Genomic DNA, 21,319 nt, shown 5'->3' on the forward strand with positions numbered 1-21,319 from the left:
AAAAGATGCTGAAGGCTGCCCTGGGATGGCTGTGTCAGACGAGGCCCCGGCCTCAATGCTCGTTTCTATCACTACAGGAACTTCTTTTACAGTTTCTGTAATGATATTTTAAGGTATTTTAAGTACAATAGTACATATATATATTTATGTATGTTGAATGAAATTCAGAAGACCACAGAATCACCGAGTAATTTTAAAACAAGTTTTGTGAATTGAACAAACTCTGCAGTTATTCATTTGAGTTATTCATTTAGCATGTTCTTTAATGTTTACAAAGTTCACCATGACAACTATTGTGAAATCTTAACGCTCTAACCTGACCCACGTGGGTCAGGTTAGAAAACCATTATTTATACTTTATAATGAGAAAAGATTTGTTCCTGTGACTGCCTAATGTATTCATTTAGAAAACATTTACAGAATAATGAATTAAAAATTCAAAGAGAAAAAAATGAAAATTTCTCCTATTAACGTATAACAAAATAAGAACAAACCTTTGAGTTTGGTTTTCTTTGGTTGTGTATTAGAGACAGAAGATTGTGAAAGACTAGATTCCAGTTCACCACTAGCACCTATCTCTAAACTCTCCGGTAATTTCTGTAATATTTAAATATTTACAAATTAAACATACATTACACAAAAATCAAAATTTATACCATTGGCCAATAAATGACAAAGATATAATCACTTATCAAAGAAAGCGGAGGCCAAATGGATAAGGTGTCTGCCACTCAACTAAGGGATCAATGAATAGAGCCCCACCTTGGTCACCATGACCATGGTTCTTATACAACATCTAGGAAGCTGACATGTGAATAATGCAAATAAGTTTTAAACTTTAATCACAATCAAACTCAAACGTTAATCAATCTATAAGACTACATTCCAATTTTAATGAAATTCGAAAATGATCAAGCTAATCTTAATTGTTCAAACTATCTTCCTTTCTTTTCAACACTATTAACACAGGCAGCAACAATGTCTTGCTTATTTCATCAGCAAAATGTTGGTCCATCCTGACTTTCTGCATAACCTAACCAGATTCTATACTGTTTGCTGCTTAAATTTTTTTCATAATTTTAATATTAAAACTCCTAAAGCTAACAATGAACTGTCCCAAATTTCAAGGTGGGCAAGCCCATTACACAGAACTGGAACAGTTAAGATTAAATAAAATAAATTTGGTCATCATCAACAATAAAGTTATAAGATTTATTAGAAAAATTATTTCATGGAATACATTACAACTTCTGCAGAGCGACCCTCTCTACAGCAAAGACCTCTTTACAACAGTCATGACAATACCCCGTAAGTAAGACTTCACAATAGATTTAACCTGTCTAGCACAACCCTCTCAGAGGTAGCAACCAAATTCTTTTATGTTGTACATTACTTTATTTATGTATTACCTCTTCACTCTTTTTATTTCGATCTTTTTTCTGTTTCTTTTTAGCTACTTTTACAGTTAAAGCGTCTGTGTTCTCTGTTAAAGGAAGATCTTGGACTGGTTCCGCTACAATGCTGGCAGGCTGAGGAATCACAAAATCATCTTCTAGCGCCTTCTTCTTATCTTTCTTACTTTTTTTCTTCTTCTCTACAGTAACTTCATCATTGTTAACAGTCGTTTCCATGGCATCCTTAAAATATTTAAGCCAAAACTCAATTTAAAGATATACTATGCTGAGTATGCTTATCATTGAGTAAAATATTTTACTCACAAAAATTTATTTTCTTACTGTACAAGTCCCATTTGAATAAAAGAAAGATAAAATTAAGCATGGGAAGCTGTGTTCCCTATTACAGATTAAGTGGAAAAAAAATACTGTCAATTTTTTTTTAATGACACTATACCTTCACAATTATTGTGACCATCTATGGTACATGAATGTAGAATTTTTAACAAACAGTGAAGTCAGAACATATTTATTTTATAATCACAAAGAGACAGTGTAGCAATTATCAGTACTTTCTAATATCAAATTTGAGCACAGTATATCTTTAACTTTACACTGTTCATACTTATACAGCTCCAGATATCTATCTATTTTAATGCAATTTCATGAGCAAATCTTGTGTTTACAAATGAAGTGATTCAGCCTAGACTATGACATTATCAATAGAAATCACTTTTAATTTAACTTTTTTTATTAAAAAAAAATTATGCAGAAATTTATCCTACTCTGTTATCAAAGCGGGTAAAATTTTGGTTTACAAGGTAAATTTAATAAATTGACTTCCTCTGCAATATACATGTAATATACTATGCACACACACAAAGAAAAGTATTGAAATATTCAATAGTGAATGTTCTGATGACATTATAAATACAACATATAGTTTACAACATGCATACCTTTATTTGCATTTCAATATTAGTGTCAATGACTACTGGTTCAGGTGTGACAACTGGTGCTACCTCTTTTACAATCTGTGCCTCAACCTTTGTCTGTTCCACAACTTCCTCTTCCGCTTTTGTCTGAATAAAAAAGAGAATTATTAAAATCCCACAGTGAACTTTTAAAGTCCCATTATGCCCAAGAAATGCTTGAATTGTTATGTACCAACAGCTTTTTATTTTTGGTGTACTTATAAAGTTTCAAAAGTTACTCACTGGCTAATTACCAGAATTACCTTTTTCTTGTAATGCTTTTTGGCAATTAGTACAGTTACAGTGATTGGAAGTCAAAATACTACTTTCTTTACATTTTGCTACTTTTATGACAAATAATTTCAATCTAGCGCTACTTTCTTCTGATAATTAGCCTCTAACATGCTCTAAAACCATTATTTAAACATTACAAAATTTGTGTTTGACATTGAGAAGTAAAAATGTTATACATTTCTAAAGCTGTGCCTTTAAGGATAGAGTATTCTCCATGAAGCATTCAAATCTTTCACTGAGCTAAAGTCATTTCTTTATTCAGAACACATTAGTAAGCATTAAATATGAAACATTTTTGACATTTTTTAGAAATGGACATAATTGTCACCTAAGTGAAATTACTGATTAAATTTAGAAGGGCTTATTCCGTTATTGCCACTAAGGCGACAATAGGTATATACAAGTTTTTGAAGGAATCTTAACAATAGTAACTTTTTGCCTACCAAAATGAGAATCTAACCCTTGGCATTATTGGCTTTGATCAATTATATTTCTTTTTAACATAGAGGGTGGGTCAAAGGAATCTTAAGTTATTGGGCGGACAAGCTTTTTGAAGTCAAGGCCCCTGTGACCTTGACCTTTGACCTGGTGACCTCAAAATCAATAAGGGTCATCTACTAATCATGACTAACCTCAATGCCAAATATGAAGACTATGGGTCAAAGGAATCTTAAGTTATTGGGCGGACAAGCTTTTTGAAGTCAAGGCCCCTGTGACCTTGACCTTTGACCTGGTGACCTCAAAATTAATAGGGGTCATCTACTAATCATGACTAACCTCCATGCCAAATATGACGACTGTAGGTCAAAGGAATCTTATGTTATTGGGCGGACAAGCTTTTTGAAGTCAAGGCCCCTGTGACCTTTGACCTAGTGACCTCAAAATCAATAGGGGTCATCTACTAATCATGACTAACCTCCATGCCAAATATGAAGACAAAGGGTCAAAGGAATCTTAAGTTATTGGGCGGACAAGAAAAAACCGACGGACGGCCGGACAGCCGGACGGACAAGCTGATTCCAGTATACCCCCCTTACAACTTTGTTGTAAATACTAGTGAGGTAATGAATTTCAATGTACTTTTTTATTTTTTCTCTCCTTCTTCTTCTTGTTCCTCTGTTCTTGTGGGGAACCAGGAGTTTCTTCAGTCTTGTTAGCACTAGATGCGGCTAATACTGGTTCCTCAACCTTCACCACTATTTCTTCCTCCTTCACTGGAGAGTCCTGTCTCTCCTGTTTGGATTCATTCTCCTTCTTCTTTTGCTTCTTGTCTTTCTTTGGGACTGTATGCCAACCATCAACATCATTAACATCTAAAGATAAAAATATCAAAAACTTTTCAATTAACAGAAGAGCAAGTGTCTTAAAGTCAACAACTTTAACCACTTTGCCATGGATGCCCCATATGAAAAATATATGCAGCTAAGATTAGATACACATTTTACCTCTTTCAAAGCATTAATCTTAATTCTACACCAATGAAATCTATAAATCAAAATCTTTTTCACAAGAGCATTTCAAAATATTACATACTTTAAAAGAGCAGTGGTAAAGCAAGTGGAATCAGGCCTTTCTTTTTATCTTTCTACTCATCTAAAAAAATATCACAAATTTAAAGTTATTATTAAAATAAGTAACAAACTGTACAATAATGTTTGTCTGAACTTATGTCATGTTAATCATTGCAACGCTTTACTATTTTTGGTCATTTCACACAATTAAAATAATTATTCTGGAAAAATGGAGAGAGCGAATGTTCAGAAAATTTTGCATACAATTTGATCTAGAACTAAATCAAGTAGAACACTATTTCAAGTCCTGACATGTAAAAAAAACCTCAGTGGTGTCCTTTTAACTAAAATAATGCAAATGTACCTTCTTCTACTGCTGACTTCTTTACAACTTTTTGCTCTTCCTCCTTCAAAGCCTGCTTCTTTCCCTTTAAAATTATAAAATAAATAATAAATGTATCTAAGCTTTACAGAAATGGATTCACCTTGTGAGACTTATGATAACAGAATGTGTCATACTAGCTCTGAATTCCTTTAATTTATAATTTGCAAATGGCAATTTTACTAGCCATACCAGAATTCCATTTTTGAAAACAAGAAAAAAATGTTTATACAAAGTTTTATAGAAGTTTTGATCAGTATACATGAACTTTTTTAAGGTCCCAATAAAATACAATCATTTAAGAAGAATTACATGTATAATTGTATATGAATGTCTAAACATAAATGGCTTGTTGACATTAAACCAATCTTGTGACAAACCTTTTTAGTATTTTCCTGTGCAGGTTGAGCGGCTGTCTTGCTCTTTGTTACAGCTGCCTGTGGTTTACTTGATTGCTGCTTGACAGTCTGGCGAGGAGATGACTGAACTTTGGCACTATTGTTTACATCCCCTTCTCCAGCAGTCACTGCATGGCCGTTACTTTGTCCTTTACTGCCCTTAAATTATAAAAACACCAAAATACTTGTCATCTCATTTTGACATGGACTTAGAAAACAAACACATAGTTATCATAAACATTCTATTGCATAAAAGAAAGCACAAGTTAGATGTAGTCTCAGAATAGTGAGAAAACATGTACTGTGCTGCGGTCCCCTGTGCTGTAGTTCATCTTTTAAACCATAAGATAAGACAAAGTATAATTTGACCATATCAGTTGTAAATTATAATTATCTTCTGCTTTATGGTAAAAGGAATACACAATGTTTACCCAAAAAACATATATTATCACCATAGAGCAGTAACGACTAACGGGTTAATTCCTATTTAATTATATAAAGAGTTACCCCGTTACTGCACTAAGGTGACAAATTATGTGCCAGCTATTGACTATTTGGCTGTGGTACCCGCATCAACAATATTTTTTTAAAAGTCACTGGGGAGCCAGTAAAATTTCTAAAAATTGTTAACCAGTCAATGCACTTCCGTTGCATTATAACATGGCGGCTGCGAAACCTTGTAATATTTTATATATAAATTATAATTTTTTTAAAAATAAATTAAAAATCATAGAAAGTTCTGGAACCGAGTGCCTATGTTATACATGCAAATTACCATGGTAAGGGTAGGATATGGTACTGAATGGAGCACTGTATTATGGCGGCACGAAATACCCAAATATTGCCCATTTATACCAAAATATAGCAATATTCATTTTTGTTTGTATAAGATACAGATTATATTGAGAAAATGAATTAATACTTATAACATTGTTGATTGTATGACTTAGACGGCTATAACTTTCATTCATTCCGTTGAAATGGGTAGTTCAGATGTTGCAAGAAAATAAACTTGTGACATTTGCTTACCTACAGTAGATGTTCATTACTGAATATACTTCAAATTTAAAATAAAAATATGATAATATTTGTTGTAAACATTTATTTTTTTGGGGTGTGTAACTTTGTTCAAATTTCATACAAGTGTCCATCGTACATTTTAATTTTATATAGCTTTAATGGAGTAGGCCCTATACTGTGGGTATATTTTGGTTCTAGTCCAACTAATTGTACTGCGCGATGAGATAATTTGTGCTATTTTCGTGTCTGGGCAATATTTGCCTCTACAAAATGCGAGATTCTGCCCCAGAACGAAAATGTCTCAGAATCAAGCTTTGGCATGTCAATATATTTTGCCTAATTTTGGTTCAAAACACAATGATAGGAAAATGTATATTTGGGTATGTTTGATTTTATCTTATTGTTAGTGAATGTGTATATTGTAACTGTTGTAATTCATAATAAAAAAAATAAAAACTAGGTTAATTGTGCTTACAAAGAGCTATGCATTTAATTCTAATCAGTAAAATTTATTGAACAAATACGATGTTTTTATATGCATACCTTTGACTTCTTCACCCTCTTTTTCTTTCCATCTTCATCAAACACATCAAAACTGGGAGGCTGAGCTGGCGATTTGAAGCCAAACGCAAATACCAAAAATGCACAAACTAAAACGCATAAAACTGGAACCGCTACAGTAGGTGACACTACCTCTGTCAACTCCATTGCTATTCTGTAAAAATTTAAATCTAAAATTGTAATGATCAGCTAAAATATGGAAAAGTTTAGGAAAAATTAGGAGACAGTCTTCGTGGACTTCATGCTGACGTCGATTGTGGTAAACGTCACCACAAATTGTGCACTCCCACTACAAATCAAGAGGGCCTGTAACGGTTACAGAACAATGTTCTCCACTGAGCGCCTGTGTTAAGTCGGGCTTACAACATACGTTAACATAAGCACTAAAGGAAAACATTGTCATCCTGCCTGATCTAGACCAATACAATCAGGCAGTGGTTAAGATAAGTATTAGTTGATTTGTTGTGTTTTCACTTTTAAATCTTTCTTTCACCCTTACTAATAAAAATATTTTAACAATGACTAGAAGTTTTCAATGTCTCTCACTGTCCTGATCATGTTCAGGTTTTTACTTTCTCTCACACCTTTCACTAACACACCCGACGCGCACAATTTCCTGCCTATAACACAAGCGAAAGGGGTTGGCAGTATTCAGAGATAGATAAATAGATAGATAGCTATTTTCCAACATAACAGACTATCGAACAAACAATCTGTATAAAAGGAGAAAAATATATATATAAAGGATTAAGAAGATCAATGTACATTTTTGAGTAATCTGTAAAACAAATGAGATTTATAAGCACATATTAATATGGATAAGATAATATTAGTTGATTAAAAGCAAATAACACACTACAAGCAAATTTCACGCTACAATCGAACATAACAGAATATTACATCATACTAGAATTCCATTTTATGTATACTTAACCCAATTAATAATCAGAATAAGAAAAAAATTTAAGTAAAATGAAAATGATGAATCAATTTCATCTTAATACGACTGATCCAAAGTCCAGCAAGCTGTTTGAGCATATATCAGTAGCAGTATCTGATGTGTATTCAACCATGAAAATATGAGAGTAAAATAAACATGTACATAACATAACATATTGGATAAGAAATACACATATACATTAATGAAAATATTTAAAGCTACTCGATGCATATTTAGTTTACATATGAAATGAACTGTCTAAGTATAACCTGAAAGCATCTGATGAACCTTTACTCTTCGAAATGAACCACATTAACGTTCGTAAATTTCACCATTATAAATCTGTCATGACGTTGGTTATAAAAACCAAAATAAAAATTACAAGTACTGTATAGAAAACAAAATCATTTAAAAAATCAAATTATTGTACGGTTTATTTATATTTTATTGCTTTTTGAATACCATTTAAGAATATTATTTCCACAAAACAACATTTTTAACCAAGGGAAAAAGGGTTGAACAACAAGTTCTAGCAACATTAGTAACTGTCCCTTAAGCATTATAAGATATAGAAACGAAAACATGTTTAAACACTATACACATGAGCAATTACAAATATTAAGACGGATACAAAACCAAAGTAGCAAATAGAATTCGACATTAAATTTAAAAGAAGAAAAAAACATTTGCTAATCAATTTTTTAAATATTAAAGAAATTTTTTCCCTGCACTTGCAGTATGTGATGGTTTGTATGGCTGTCAATATAAATCATTTATAAGGGGAATTAGAAGAATTAAAATTCAACAACGAATGTTAATTTTACATGAACTATATATATATTGAACCTCATTGAAATAAAAAAGAGTTTTCCTCGTCTGATAAATTTTCTTTTCCATAGAGGAGAGTAGTTGTACTTGATGGATGAAAAGGGCGAGTAGAAGTGAAAAGTTGGAGTCTTTGAACACCAAAAAGTTTACAATTAAAAAAGAAATGTTCAGCATCCTCCTCGATATGGCAAAATTCCGGAAACAAAGTGATCCCTCGGAAGCATTAATCACAACAAAATAACATAAGAATTGCAGACTCGGTTTGATTGAGTCTGTACATGAGGGATAATGAATAAGTGCAACATCCCTCACGCCCCTAGCACCGGCTTGAGCGGTACTCAATTCTCAACACTTTATAGTATTGGCATCAATGATCCCGAAGGACCAGAAAATATAACAACACTGAAGTGAAGTACGGGGCAACTTTTTACGGCTGCCACACGGCACTTGACACCTGCTGTTGTGAAGTACAAAATTCCGGAAACAAAGTGATCCCTCGGAAGCATTAATCACAACAAAATAACATAAGAATTGCATACTCGGTTTGATTGAGTCTGTACATGAGGGATAATGAATAAGTGCAACATCCCTCACGCCCCCTAGCACCGGCTTGAGCGGTACTCAATTCTCAACACTTTATAGTGTTGGCATCAATGATCCCGAAGGACCAGAAAATATAACAACACTGAAAACTCACAAACAGGGGAGTTTGCTAAATGATTTCTATACAGATCATCATTCAAATTTCTACATCTATTTCTTAAACGTGCATGGTAAACAGATGTTAATCTATCTCCAATTAAATAATATTTAGGGACAAATGTGGATTTGCATTTACAATTAAGTTTAGTTTTGAAAACATTTAAAGAAGGCTAGTCACGTATATCATTAACAAGACTATTCCATGCCGAAATTGCTGAGAGTATAAATGATCTAGAAAATATTTCTGTTCGTCGTGCTATTGTTACGTAATTATCGTTATTTCTAAGGTTATATTGGTTACTTTCTGATACAAGATTTGGGAACAGAGTGTCCAGATAACTTGGAAGCTTCCCATTCTTAGCTTTTAGCTAAAGAGACCCAACCTATTTCGTGCAAAAGTCTTTCTTTAGACACTGAGCGAGTCAAACCAGTTACTAAGCGCTCAGCCTCGTATTGCATTTTTTTTTCTTTTTTTTTCTTTTTCATAATTATTATAAGGTACAACTATTTTAAAAAACACTAGCATATTCTAATAATTAAAGGCCTCATGTAGGAAGTATAAATTTGATTTAATGTTGTTCTATTTAATTTGAACTTAAATAAACGCATAGAACCTAATATTTTGGACGCCGAGTTATTTATATTATTAATATGTTCATGCCAAATTTCATAATCACTTAAGGTTAATCCCAAATGCCTGTGGTGTTGTTAAAGTACAAAAAAGGTCTTTCATTTCTAATAAGAGAACAAAATAATACTTCTGTCTTATTAGGATTAAAGGTTACAAGCCATTGGTCTGCCCATTCAGTAACAGTTTTAAGATCAATATTTAGAGTCATTTCTATATATTTAGAATCATCGCTTGTTACTGATAAAGAACTATCATCTGCAAAAAGACGAGCCAAACTAAGTAAGTTTTCAGAAATGTCATTGATACACATTTTAAGTGCATGCTTTAACAATAACACAGGTAACATTTATTAATATAGAGGACTTTAATATTTTTCCTATGATAAAGAATAATTTAGATAATCAGAAATCAAAAAGAGAAGAGGACCAAGCACAGATCCTTGAGGGACACCAGCATTTATGAATTTTGTGTCATATAAAGAATAACCAACAAAAACGCTTTGGTTCCTCGACTTAAGATAGCTAGCAATCTAAGTATTCAAATTATTTGTAATGCCGTACTGATGCAGGATAAACAGTAGACCTTTATGTCAAACACGGTCAAATGCTTTGGAGATACCACAGAACATTATACATGTTGATTTCTTTTCATCAAATGCTTTACATATTTGATGATAAATGTCAACTAATTGATATACAGTAGAATGCCCTGGAATAAACCCGGATTGATATTTGTAAATAAGATTATTTATATGTAAATCATTGTATACCATATCCTTCGATCAAAAACGTCACTGGAAGGTTAAAATGATAAATGAGAAAACTTTTTTCGACTTTGCCAGTATTAATATTATCGTCTGCATTTGTTATGTTAGGCATTGTTTTGCAATTATAGAGATTATTTACAATTAAAAAAGAGCCTAATTAACATACCGAGATGTCATATTTCTAAATTTACTTTCATATTTAAAGCTGCACGCCTCCAGATGAGCAGAACTATTTTTATGAAATCAAACCTGAGAAAAATGTACAAAGATAAAGGAAACGTATAAAGATTCAAAATTCTAGCAATAATTTACATTTTATGTGCGATCAATGACCGAATTTTCAGTATTTATGACTATATTTCTACTATGTTACTACCGCAATAAGGGCTATTTTTGGATTTTTTGACCTCTTTATGTTATTTTACATGTGTTGTAAGTGCCATTGATAATGTGTAAATTGCATTCTTTTGGTAACTTCACAATATTATACTGTTAATTACATTTTCAAATTTTCATGAAAATTAGCATGAATCTGGAGACGTGCTGCTTTAATATATACATTAATTTACCATTATATTTTAAGCTTAATTTACCATCATATTTTACTTAAAGACAGTAAAGTATCAATATAATTGTTTCCAGAGTGATTTAAACTAATTCTTTAATCAAATATAGTATCCATACTATATTTTGGGTCAAGTTGTTGAAACTGACTCGCTACAATTTATCAAATTTGTCACATTTAAATTGGTGGCTTAATTGGCATCCTATTGGTCGTGTGTGACCGGGGCCAACACTTTTTTCCCACGAAAAAGAATAAGAATAAATCATTTAATATGTCTTCAATTTCTAATAATCCCAAACAAATTTATTGAACCTTGGACAGAGGATAACTTTCTGTCCAATATTGAACTCGGTATGCATCAAAACGTCTGTTAATCTAGAGAAAAAAATCTATAGTGATTTACTCCTTAAAATTTTTATTAACTTAACAATCTATATCCTAATTTAGGTTTTTAATAGAGGGCCGAGTTGACCCTTTACCAAAAAATATATCTTCTTAGGGGCCCCTGCTCCTCGGTCACCTTTACAATTCGCCCTTGATATTCATATTGCTACAATCTCGCAGGTGTTACTAAACAGACGTACGGTGCACATTTTTCCCTAAGTAAAATGACACCAGGATTTTACAGTGTAGATTGTTATTGTGGCTAATCGTTACAAGTTCGCCAAAACCTGGTCGATTTTTACTCGATTAAATGAGAAAAATAGAAAATGAATCAATTGTGTTATACATTTTTTATTCACTTTTTTTAATTATCTGGAACCTTAATTATTCATATACGATTTTTCATTTTTATATAAATTAGTTCCCAATTTAATCAATGTTTATAAAGTTTGAAAATTAAGAAAAAAAAAACTAAAACTCTAAAAATAGATCTACTATTGATTACGTCACAATTTGTATTTTCAACATGGCGGACTGTTGACATATTTTGAGGAAATTTAGAAAACATTATGTAAACTCTACTTTGACCGACACTTGTTGTGGTTTTTACTGACAGGTACTTACACAGTCACTTTACCACTCTTATGTGAGTCTCTGGAAAACACACTGGTTTTGTTATTTGACGAATTTTAAAACAAAAGTTTAAATTTCCGCGAAATGCGTCATCCGTCATCATCACATCCATGGATTTGCTTTGTCACTATTCTTATTTGAGGCCTTGAACATTCGCCGAAGAGTTATTCAATAGGTTTTAAATTTCATTAGACAAAAAATTGGTCCTGAGTCAGGTCAAAAGTATATATGATGTGGGTACCAGTATAGAGCAAAGATCAGGTTTATTTATTTTTATAGCAGAGACTGAGATCTGGCTATTTTTGACATAAATGTAATTCAAACACATAAACATTGGTAGGCGGTCCTATGCACATCGACCTGTGAAGCGATTAGCCAATCAGCGCTAACGCTTCCGATCAATATCACGCAATAGTGATCAGACTAATGTTTACACGCGCTGTACATGTAATTACCAGATATAACACGAGGTGATAATTTTATATCTTTGATCAACAGTTGATTGGAAATTAGCAAATTTTACCGACAAAAGGATAAAATTATCGACTATTTACACCGCAAGTTTAAAGACTGTTTTCTCAAATTACAAACGAGTGTAATTTTGAATGATTGTCGAATATTTTCGGCATTTTCTAGGCACAATTTTGCTTTAGTTTCATTCTTGCAGAAACCTGGGATATACGATAATCGTATGTCCCAGCAAAAAATTCTATAAGAGTATTAAGAATTTAAGATATTTTGCCGAAATGCCAGGACAACAAACCAAAATACACATACTCTTTTCTTTGATATTTAGATTCTATCCGAAAATTGATCCCGAACATCGGCGATTTCACGTTCGCCAGAAACCGCAAAAATTCTCGGTTTCCAAGCCTAACATACGAATGAATTGTTCTTTTATTATTTAATCAACATTAAATCTTTAAATATCGATCTTCAATTTGCCCCCTTTTGAAGATATTTGCTGAAATAATTGTCGACCGGATGAATCTGTTACACACTGTGTGAAGCTGTACACGATTTTCCTATTCATTCCCCTAAACGCTGCCTATATACATTTACGTTTTTTTTACAAATCTTTAGAGTGGACTTATTTAACCAGAATAAAATTTGATTTGGTATAAAAGTGAAAAAAACAACAAAAAAACGATTTCCATGTGTTGATGTATATAATGAAATAATTTCATAATGAATATTAACAACAAAATAATAATTATACTATGTAGTTCAGAGTTTCTTTTGAATAACTATAAACTTTGGAAGTCTCTTGAAGATTCAAAATATCAGCAATACTATTGTGAGCATTGAATGACTAATCTGTAAACATATTAATTGCGACACGCTTTTGCATGGACTCCAACTTTTTCAGGGTTGGGAGTCCATGGACTCCATGTTTTAAAGTCCTAGTGAGAACCCTGACTTTCATTCATTCCGTTGAAATGGGCAGTTTAGATGTTGTAAGAAAATAAAGTTGTGACATTTGCTTATCTACTATACTGTATCTAGGTTCAATTTTAAATCAAGATATGATATTTGTTGTCTACAATTACATTTTTTAAGGTGTAATTTCGTTGAAATTTCATATCATATACAAGTGTCCATGATATTTAAAAAAATAGCTTCAATGGTTCAAAACACAATGATAGGAAAAATTATATTTGGGTATGTTTGAATATATTTATTAGTGAAAGTGTATATTGTATTCATGATTAAAACAGCACTTTTTTAGTATAAAACATTTATTTTTAGTATAATTGGGCAATATTTGGGCAGTATTTGGGTATATTTGGGTATTTCGTGCTGCCCCCCAAGGCTCGGTCTTGGGACCTTGCCTTTTCTTATCTTAAAGTACATAAATGTCATTATGACCTGTCCTCTCTGATAGTGTTAAGGGCAAGGTTCGACTATTTGCAGACAATACAATAGTATACCTAACAATCAAATCAACCCAAGATGCACAAACCCTCCAAAAAGACCTCAACAATCTTGAAAAGGGAATCTGATTGGTCCATGGAATTTAACCCAGATAAATGTGAAGTCCTTAGTATCAGCCACAAAAAACATCCAGTAGCTTATCAGCCACAAAAAACATCCAGTAGCATTCCCTTATAATTTACATGGTTAACAACTAAAATCCACTGAGGTTGCAAAATATTTAGGTGTAACAATTAGTAAAGATTTATCTTGGACCAATCATATAAACAACTTGGACCAATCATATAAACAACATAACAGCAAAAGCAAACAATTCACTCAGATTTATAAAAAGTAATGTCAAAACTTTAAACAAAGAGGTCAAAGAAACTGCCTACAAAACCTATATATGGCCCCATTTAGAATATTGTTCCATGGTTTGGCATCCTTAGTAAAAATATCTTGTTTACAAAATAGAACAAGTTTAAAGGTCAGCTGCCAGATATGTATACAACGACTACAATTACACCAGTAGTGTATCTAAAATGTTAAGTGAACTTAATAATAATTGGCTATTTCTAGAGCAGAGGCGCAACATCAGCTCTGTTACCCTATTCTATAAAATTCAACACAATCTTGTGAGGGTCGACCATCACAGTCTGACACTCACTAGAAACCTGAACTACCTACATGTAATACCATACTCAAGGACACAATACCACTCCTATTCATTTTTCCCCAGCGACAAGCACATACATGTATTTGTACAATCTGTTTTTACATATTTGCAGGAAATGATGAGACATGTTTGCAAAAATCTTTACTCATCTGTGTTGAATTATTTATTTATAATACATGTAGTGGAATATTATAATATTTTTTATTGAAAATTCAAATACATATGCAAGAATTAATAGATTACAATGTGACTAATGGTCATTTTTCTGTTTTTAATAAGTAACTGCAGGTTATCGATTATGGAGTTACTTGAACCAAATACTGGTTATACAACTTTACGTTATTGGGTCTCAATACCAGTCTAAGCAACGAATGAAACTTTAGTTTCTTGTCAATCGGATTTTTCTTATCATGCATGGCTCATTGTAAATGTGAACTGAGCAAAATACTATTACGCAAAATGTATGATGTAGATTTGAAATGATAATTTAAGTCAGTCATGTGAATGGTTAACCAAATCGACAATGCCATGTTTATAAAAGGCTGAGATGAACTATCCATAGAGTGAAACTGACCCATGCTAGGAAATGGATGATTGTAAGAGAAAGGATCTAAAGAGCAGAATTTCCGGGATTAAATTTAGAAAATAAATAAATATAAAAAGATCTGATTATCATGTTTTCTTTTCTAAGAGTGGATGTATTTTGTATTAGTAGTACAATATATATTTTAGAATACTGTTCTTTTGCAAGTTGTCATGACTTAAAGCTAGTTAATGGCTTTTTCAACTGGTATACTGATACTGCTCCTTGCTTATTTCAGATTATTGTTGCTGTGTTGGTCCCTTACAAGTTTCCACATTCAGCAATGGGTGGCGAAACTTCCCCCAGGGACGACAGCAGTGACACCCAACTGCACCATGCATTTAAGAAGTTAAAAGTGGATCCAGAATGGTATTGTATAACTATTATTATTTGCTGTTGTTAATATAGATACTGTTGATGAATGGAACTTGTAATTTTTATAGTCAAGTGCTTAAGTTATTATGTCATGATGATTAAAGAAGAATGATGCTATTTTTCATCCAATTCAGATTGTTTTTAACAAATAATGCGAATGTCAAATTAAAAAGAGTTCTGTCTTACTGAATTAGCTTATTTTATCATAATGTTAAATAGGCATTTTGTTACGGTGCTTTTATCACACATTATGCGATTGGGTTAAGTGGAAAAAAAATCATAAAATGTGTTGTTGTTTTTTTTGCAAAAGTGAAAGAGAAACTATGAAAAGGAATTTTAAGAGAAACGCATATTTTTGTAAGGAATTTTTTTATAGGAAGATGCTTGTAAATGGCTCTTGCTATTGAAATGAAGAAAAAAAAAACCTGTATTAGAGGCATAAAGATGAAGGTTAAAAGTCTTCTTGTGCAGAACAAGTTGTACTGTCAATGACATAACATGAATGGCAATGAAGATGATTTATTATGCCAGAAGTAAAACCAGGCTCTTCATTTAATACTGGTTTTCAATTTTGCCAAAGATGCAGTCAGCCCTGACTTAAACTCTTTGCTGCAATTGTTTTCATTTCTTTATTGACATCAAGACATAAATTTGTTACCATAGAAGTAATGATAAATAGCAAGTTTGCTTTTAAAAATTTTTTATGTATTAATAATATCTTTCATATGTTACGGTTCGGACCGGAATATCCGTCCCGAGGGGACCCGCCCATGGGCGGGTTCCCGAGGGACGGATATTCCGATCCGAACCGCAAACATATGTTAGATATTTTTTCTTGCATATTCTGCCATATTATTTCATATTTAAAATGTTTTACCTCAATATGATATATGTTCATGGAAATTAAAGTCATTTCATCCATAACTATTTTCTAACAATAGCGTATGAACTTACAACTTAAATAACAACCGCGAAATGGCGTCATCCTTAGCACATATTTCCCTTCTTAAACGACGTTATTTTAACGCGGTTCATTCATAAAACGCGCTAAAATGACGTTGTTGTTTGGCACACGACTCATCTGGCACCCCCCATGCCAGATGAAATTTCTGGCATGGGTAAAACTCTAGGAAACGCCAGTCTGATATGAAAGAAAAAGAGTTCCATATGAATTAATAAATTAATTTATATTCTTTTAAGAGTAAAGAAAATAGAACTTAACTTTTTTAAAGCAAAAATGTTTATGTAAACATGATTTGAGTGCTGCCTAACCAAAGGGGCTTACATTGTTATCTTTAAATATTAACTATGTTAGTGGATGTGATCGTCAAAAAAAATTATTTTGTCTTTTTAGGAATCCAAGTGTTATAAAAGGAAATGTTGAAAATCTGAGAGATTTGTGGATAAGGTAACAAATTAACTGACTTTATATTTTTCTTTTGAAAATGTTTTTATGGAGATATGATAATTTTACTAATGTATGTTCACCTTATAAGGCAATAAAAATACATAACTGGTTTGGATCCTGAGGTTTTACACAGCTTTGAAACTGAACACCATAAGTGAAAGTTTAAGAGTCATTTACTTCTTTATTTTGACTTGTGACTACCAAAATGTTGCGCTTTTCTGTCTATACCTACATGTATATAATGTGACTTCCAATGTAAGATTTTGCAGTTTCTGACTTCCAAATTTTAAAACCTAATGGAAGCCCGTAATACCATTTTATGATGCATGCCTCAAACCCTTAAACTTAGTAAAAGTGATTTTTGGACATAAAAAGTACCCTGATACCCCTTAGGATTTTGGTCAACATAAAATTTAACCATTTTATGTCCCTTTGAAAATATTTTTCAAAGTATTTTGTCATTTGACTAGTTGTAAATTCATGTAGCACAAGAGATTAGTCAAAATCGTCTTTCCTGATTCTGCTCCAATCAACATTTACTCTGTTGGTGAGCCATAAAACCAAACAACCGCATCTGTATAGATTAAGTGAACTAGAACAATGATATAGAAATGTTGATACCAAGAATAGCATTTTTTAATTAAAATCAAGAAATGAAATTTTAACAAAAGATCTTTTCCCTATGAGTATTTTTGAAATTAGTGTCATATTAATTTAAGTTTAAGAATGGTTTGCTTGAGTACATCTCATCAGTTTCAAATTGAAGATTGTTCCATTGTGTTGATTACAAAGAAAATCCTATTTTGTTTAACAGGGATGCAGGTGTAAGCACTGGTTCACCAGTCCCAATAAAGACGGCTGGGAAACGTCATATGAAGAAAGCAACTTGCGGTAAATCTAGAATGGAGCCTTACCCTCAAGACTTCCTCTGCTCAATGGCTGAAAAACTTACATTTCACTCGGAAGTTTGTCAGAAACGTTCATGTATGTGTAGTGAGCTGAAACTAAAGTCTCGTAAAGGCTTAAATTATGCATCAACTTCGGTGCAGCACCGACCTTTAATCCGAGAAGCGAAACTTAAATTTCATCATTCAGAGAAAGATACGAAGCAGTTGCTCAGGGCTGCAAGGTTAAAAATATTCAAGCATGGAAAACTCCTTGATAGTAAATCGAGTTTTAAACATACATTTGGCGGTCATTCTATTTTGACCAGCCCTGTGCTTTCTAGTGCTCCTAGTTTTCCTCTTTTCGGTGCTAAATCAAAAATAGTGGCAGGAACTGACTTTCGAAAACTTGCGTCTGGAAAATCTGCTGATTCGTCGTCATCGAAACCAACAAAAGAGATAAAATTAGAATCACGCAGATCTCAAACAAGTGCAAAAAGGTCAAGAGAAGAATCATCGAGCTCGGAGGCTAGTAATGTCTGCTCGAGAAACAGTTTTAGTGATTGTGGTAAGGAAATGAGATGTTCTCGGCAAGCCAAGCTCGAAGATATGAGTGTAGACGAACTGGCCGGTTATTTTGAAGACTTTGTTCATATACCAAAGAAGATGTCCTCAATGGCAGAAATGATGTACACGTAGCCATCGTGTACTGTCATTAACTAACATTCTCCTGCACCTTAAATGACTTACCATGGTTAAAGCAGCATGCCTCCAGATTTGTAGTAATTTCATGAAAAAGTTTTTAAAATGTATTTTAAAGTAAGATATTGTGAGGTGAGCAGAGAAAGTAATTAACACATTGCAAACAGCACTTCAATTTTTTACTTGAATTACCAAAATGAGGTCAAGATATGCAAAAACAGTTCTTATAAAGTTGCTTTAGCATGGTGGTAAATACAAATGTACTTCAAAATCAGTCATAAATCGCTTATATAACATTTAAATTATTCCTTGAATCTTGAATATTTTTACTTTTCTAAAAATCTTTGTACATTTTCTCAAGTTTGATTTTCTTGAAATAGTTTGGCTCATCTGGAGGCATGCAACTATGGAATAGGAATAATTTTTGCTACATATATCAGTGTTAAATAATTGCTTTGCTAACTGATTTCATTTTTGTTTGTTTGGGTTTTTATTAATCTGCTGCCTTTTTTGTCGATTATGTTTCTGATACATTTGTTTTTATGAATACTAGACTCACTTTTTGTTGTTGTTGTTTTTGCCTTGAAGCATGGAAATTATTAAGATTTTCTGACTTGTTTTCTTCAGTATGTTCAGTACTATTTGAGGCCTTAACTAGCAGATTCATGTTTCGGAAGCCTTTTGTTTGTAAGATGCATAAAAGATTCAGTTCTTGTATTTTGCGTTTATTTGGTCAAAATTGTTTTTATTGAGTTAATTATAAATATTGCATCAACCCATTTTCTCATCAGTTTTATTTTGAAATTTTTATGTTTTCGTTTCTTGTAATGTGACAATGAGCGACTTGTGTGAGTGAATTTATACTATACTGTGTTGCTTTGTCTTTGTATCTGTAAATTGATTGGAAATATTGTATGGTTTAGACCTAAAGATAGCAGGAATGTGTAGGATAATTACACCAGGGGAGTTTGGAGGTAGTGAGATCTCTGCATTTAAAGGGAGAATGTTTCAACAGGGGAGGTAATGGTATTTCTGCATTAAATTTCAACAGGAGACAGGGGAGGTAATGGCATTGGCAGGTGATGGCATTTCCACATTTAAAGGGAGAATATTTTATAAGGGGAGGTAATGGCATTTCCACAATAAAGGGAGAATGTTTCAACAGGGGAGGTAATGGCATTTCCACAATAAAGGGAGAATGTTTCAACAGGGGAGGTAATGGCATTTTCACAATAAAGGGAGAATGTTTCAACAGGGGAGGTAATGGCATTTCCACATTTAAAGGGAAAATATTTCAACAGGGGAGGTAATGGCATTTTCACAATAAAGGGAGAATATTTCAACAGGGGAGGTAATGGCATTTCCACAATAAAGGGAGAATATTTCAACAGGGGAGGTAATGGCATTTTCACAATAAAGGGAGAATATTTCAACAGGGGAGGTAATGGCATTTCCACAATAAAGGGAAAATATTTCAACAGGGGAGGAAATACAATTTTCCTCTTATAAAAGATAGAGTCATTCGACAAAATAAAAATTGTTTAAAAATGATAATTCTACAATGTTTATAAGGATATTTTTATCATTCCTGGTGTTTTTAGAACCTAGTTGTGATATACCAGTGCAAATACTTTTCTGCAGCTATTTGTAAAATAATTATTATGTTCTAAATAAACACTCAGGTACACACATTGGTGTTTTTCTTTAACACTTTGTGGTATAAATCTTCTTCATTCACTTGTGCATTGAGCATGACAAAGGAATAATTTTACAGAGTAATGAAATATCATGTAAAATGCACATGGAAGGTGAATAGAGTCAAGCCAGACATGGTGGTCTGAAATCAACAATAAATTTACCTGAAAGTTTGGACAGGTATCCTTCAAATAAATGTGATATGTATTGTAGCAATCCTGCCAATTTATCTACTTGAGTTGAATTAATGAGTAAAAACAAAGTATACAAGAGGCATACTAGTATTTTAATTAGTGGCAAACACTCAATTTAACCATGATTTGCATGTGAAAGTACATGTATAATTTATTGTTGGAAAGATTATTGATTTTTCTAACCAACGGTATTTTTGCACATGCAATATTGAATAAAATTATGAACAGGTCATTTAAATACATGTGATTTAGTATACTGGTTTTAGCATGGCTGAGTTGCATTGTGGTTTGAGAGCTTGTTGCAAAATTCGTGGAATTATTGGGTAAATGCAGTTCAGAAATTAAAACTTATCTAGATTTAGTTTATGTAGAAAATGCCCTTCCATATCGTACAATTGCCAAGTGGGTGTCAATGTTTAAGGAAGGTAGAACTAATGTTAGAGATGATTCCCGCTCTGGACCGCCAATTTCCGCTACCTCTGAAAAAGACATCAGCACTGTCAAAGCCATAATTGATAAATATGCAAGATATACTGTGGAGGAGATAAGTGACATATCGGGCCTTAGTGCGTCATATGTGTTTTCCATTTGGAAGAAAAGTAAAAATTAAGGAAAAAGTGCACCCATTATATCACGCATTTGCTATTTTTTGACAAGAAAAGGGAGCGGGTTCAAAGTTATGTACACTATTTCTTGACAGTAATGAAATAGTGACCCGTGTCGCTGTGCCTGAGAGGGGTAGTGTCAATAAATTTTACCGTGACCATGTTCTCACTATTACATAAACTAATGGTCCGGGATGCGCAGGATCAAATTACTCCATGATGATACACCTGAGCACCGGTCAGCTTTGGTTCAAGCTTATTTAGAGGAGCTGAGAATTGAGGTTTTGCTTCATCCCG

General features: G+C 32.7%; 2 protein-coding genes across 3 annotated transcripts; one reads left to right on the forward strand and one right to left on the reverse strand.

The window, feature by feature from the left end:
• Positions 1-19: 19 nt before the first annotated feature.
• LOC132728761 (nucleolar protein 58-like) lies at positions 20-6,809 on the reverse strand (the record flags this gene model as incomplete). Its single annotated transcript, XM_060714431.1, has 8 exons — positions 6,517-6,809; positions 4,936-5,112; positions 4,538-4,601; positions 3,743-3,975; positions 2,354-2,476; positions 1,410-1,637; positions 495-597; positions 20-95 (listed from the first exon to the last, which is right to left on the reverse strand). Coding segments are annotated over exons 1-8 (1,169 nt in total), but the record flags the coding sequence as incomplete, so codon positions are not given.
• A 5,008-nt stretch (positions 6,810-11,817) lies between these two features.
• LOC132728762 (oxidative stress-responsive serine-rich protein 1-like) lies at positions 11,818-20,219 on the forward strand. Of its 2 annotated transcripts, XR_009625525.1 has the most exons (5): positions 11,818-11,966; positions 15,398-15,528; positions 16,889-16,942; positions 17,757-19,653; positions 19,789-20,219. XR_009625525.1 is itself a non-coding variant. In XM_060714433.1 (4 exons), exons 2-4 carry the CDS (start codon positions 15,443-15,445, stop codon positions 18,523-18,525), a joined length of 909 nt encoding a protein of 302 aa, XP_060570416.1. In that variant the 5' UTR covers positions 11,818-11,966; positions 15,398-15,442; the 3' UTR covers positions 18,526-20,219. The 2 variants fall into 2 exon arrangements, 1 of the variants encoding a protein (XP_060570416.1); XM_060714433.1 differs by having other exon boundaries at positions 17,757-20,219.
• The last annotated feature ends 1,100 nt before the right edge of the window (positions 20,220-21,319 follow it).

This window comes from Ruditapes philippinarum, unplaced genomic scaffold (genome assembly GCF_026571515.1).
Source record: "Ruditapes philippinarum isolate M1 unplaced genomic scaffold, ASM2657151v2 ctg10992_1_1_1_1, whole genome shotgun sequence".
Taxonomy (NCBI): domain Eukaryota; kingdom Metazoa; phylum Mollusca; class Bivalvia; order Venerida; family Veneridae; genus Ruditapes; species Ruditapes philippinarum.

Bases quoted from the DNA above. Each gene is read 5' to 3' on its own strand.
- LOC132728762 (XM_060714433.1), top strand. From the start codon at position 15,443: ATGGGTGGCGAAACTTCCCCCAGGGACGACAGCAGTGACACCCAACTG. The intron at 15,529-16,888 runs GTATTGTATAAC...TTGTCTTTTTAG, and splicing joins TTAAAAGTGGATCCAGAATG to GAATCCAAGTGTTATAAAAG. The intron at 16,943-17,756 runs GTAACAAATTAA...TTTGTTTAACAG, and splicing joins CTGAGAGATTTGTGGATAAG to GGATGCAGGTGTAAGCACTG.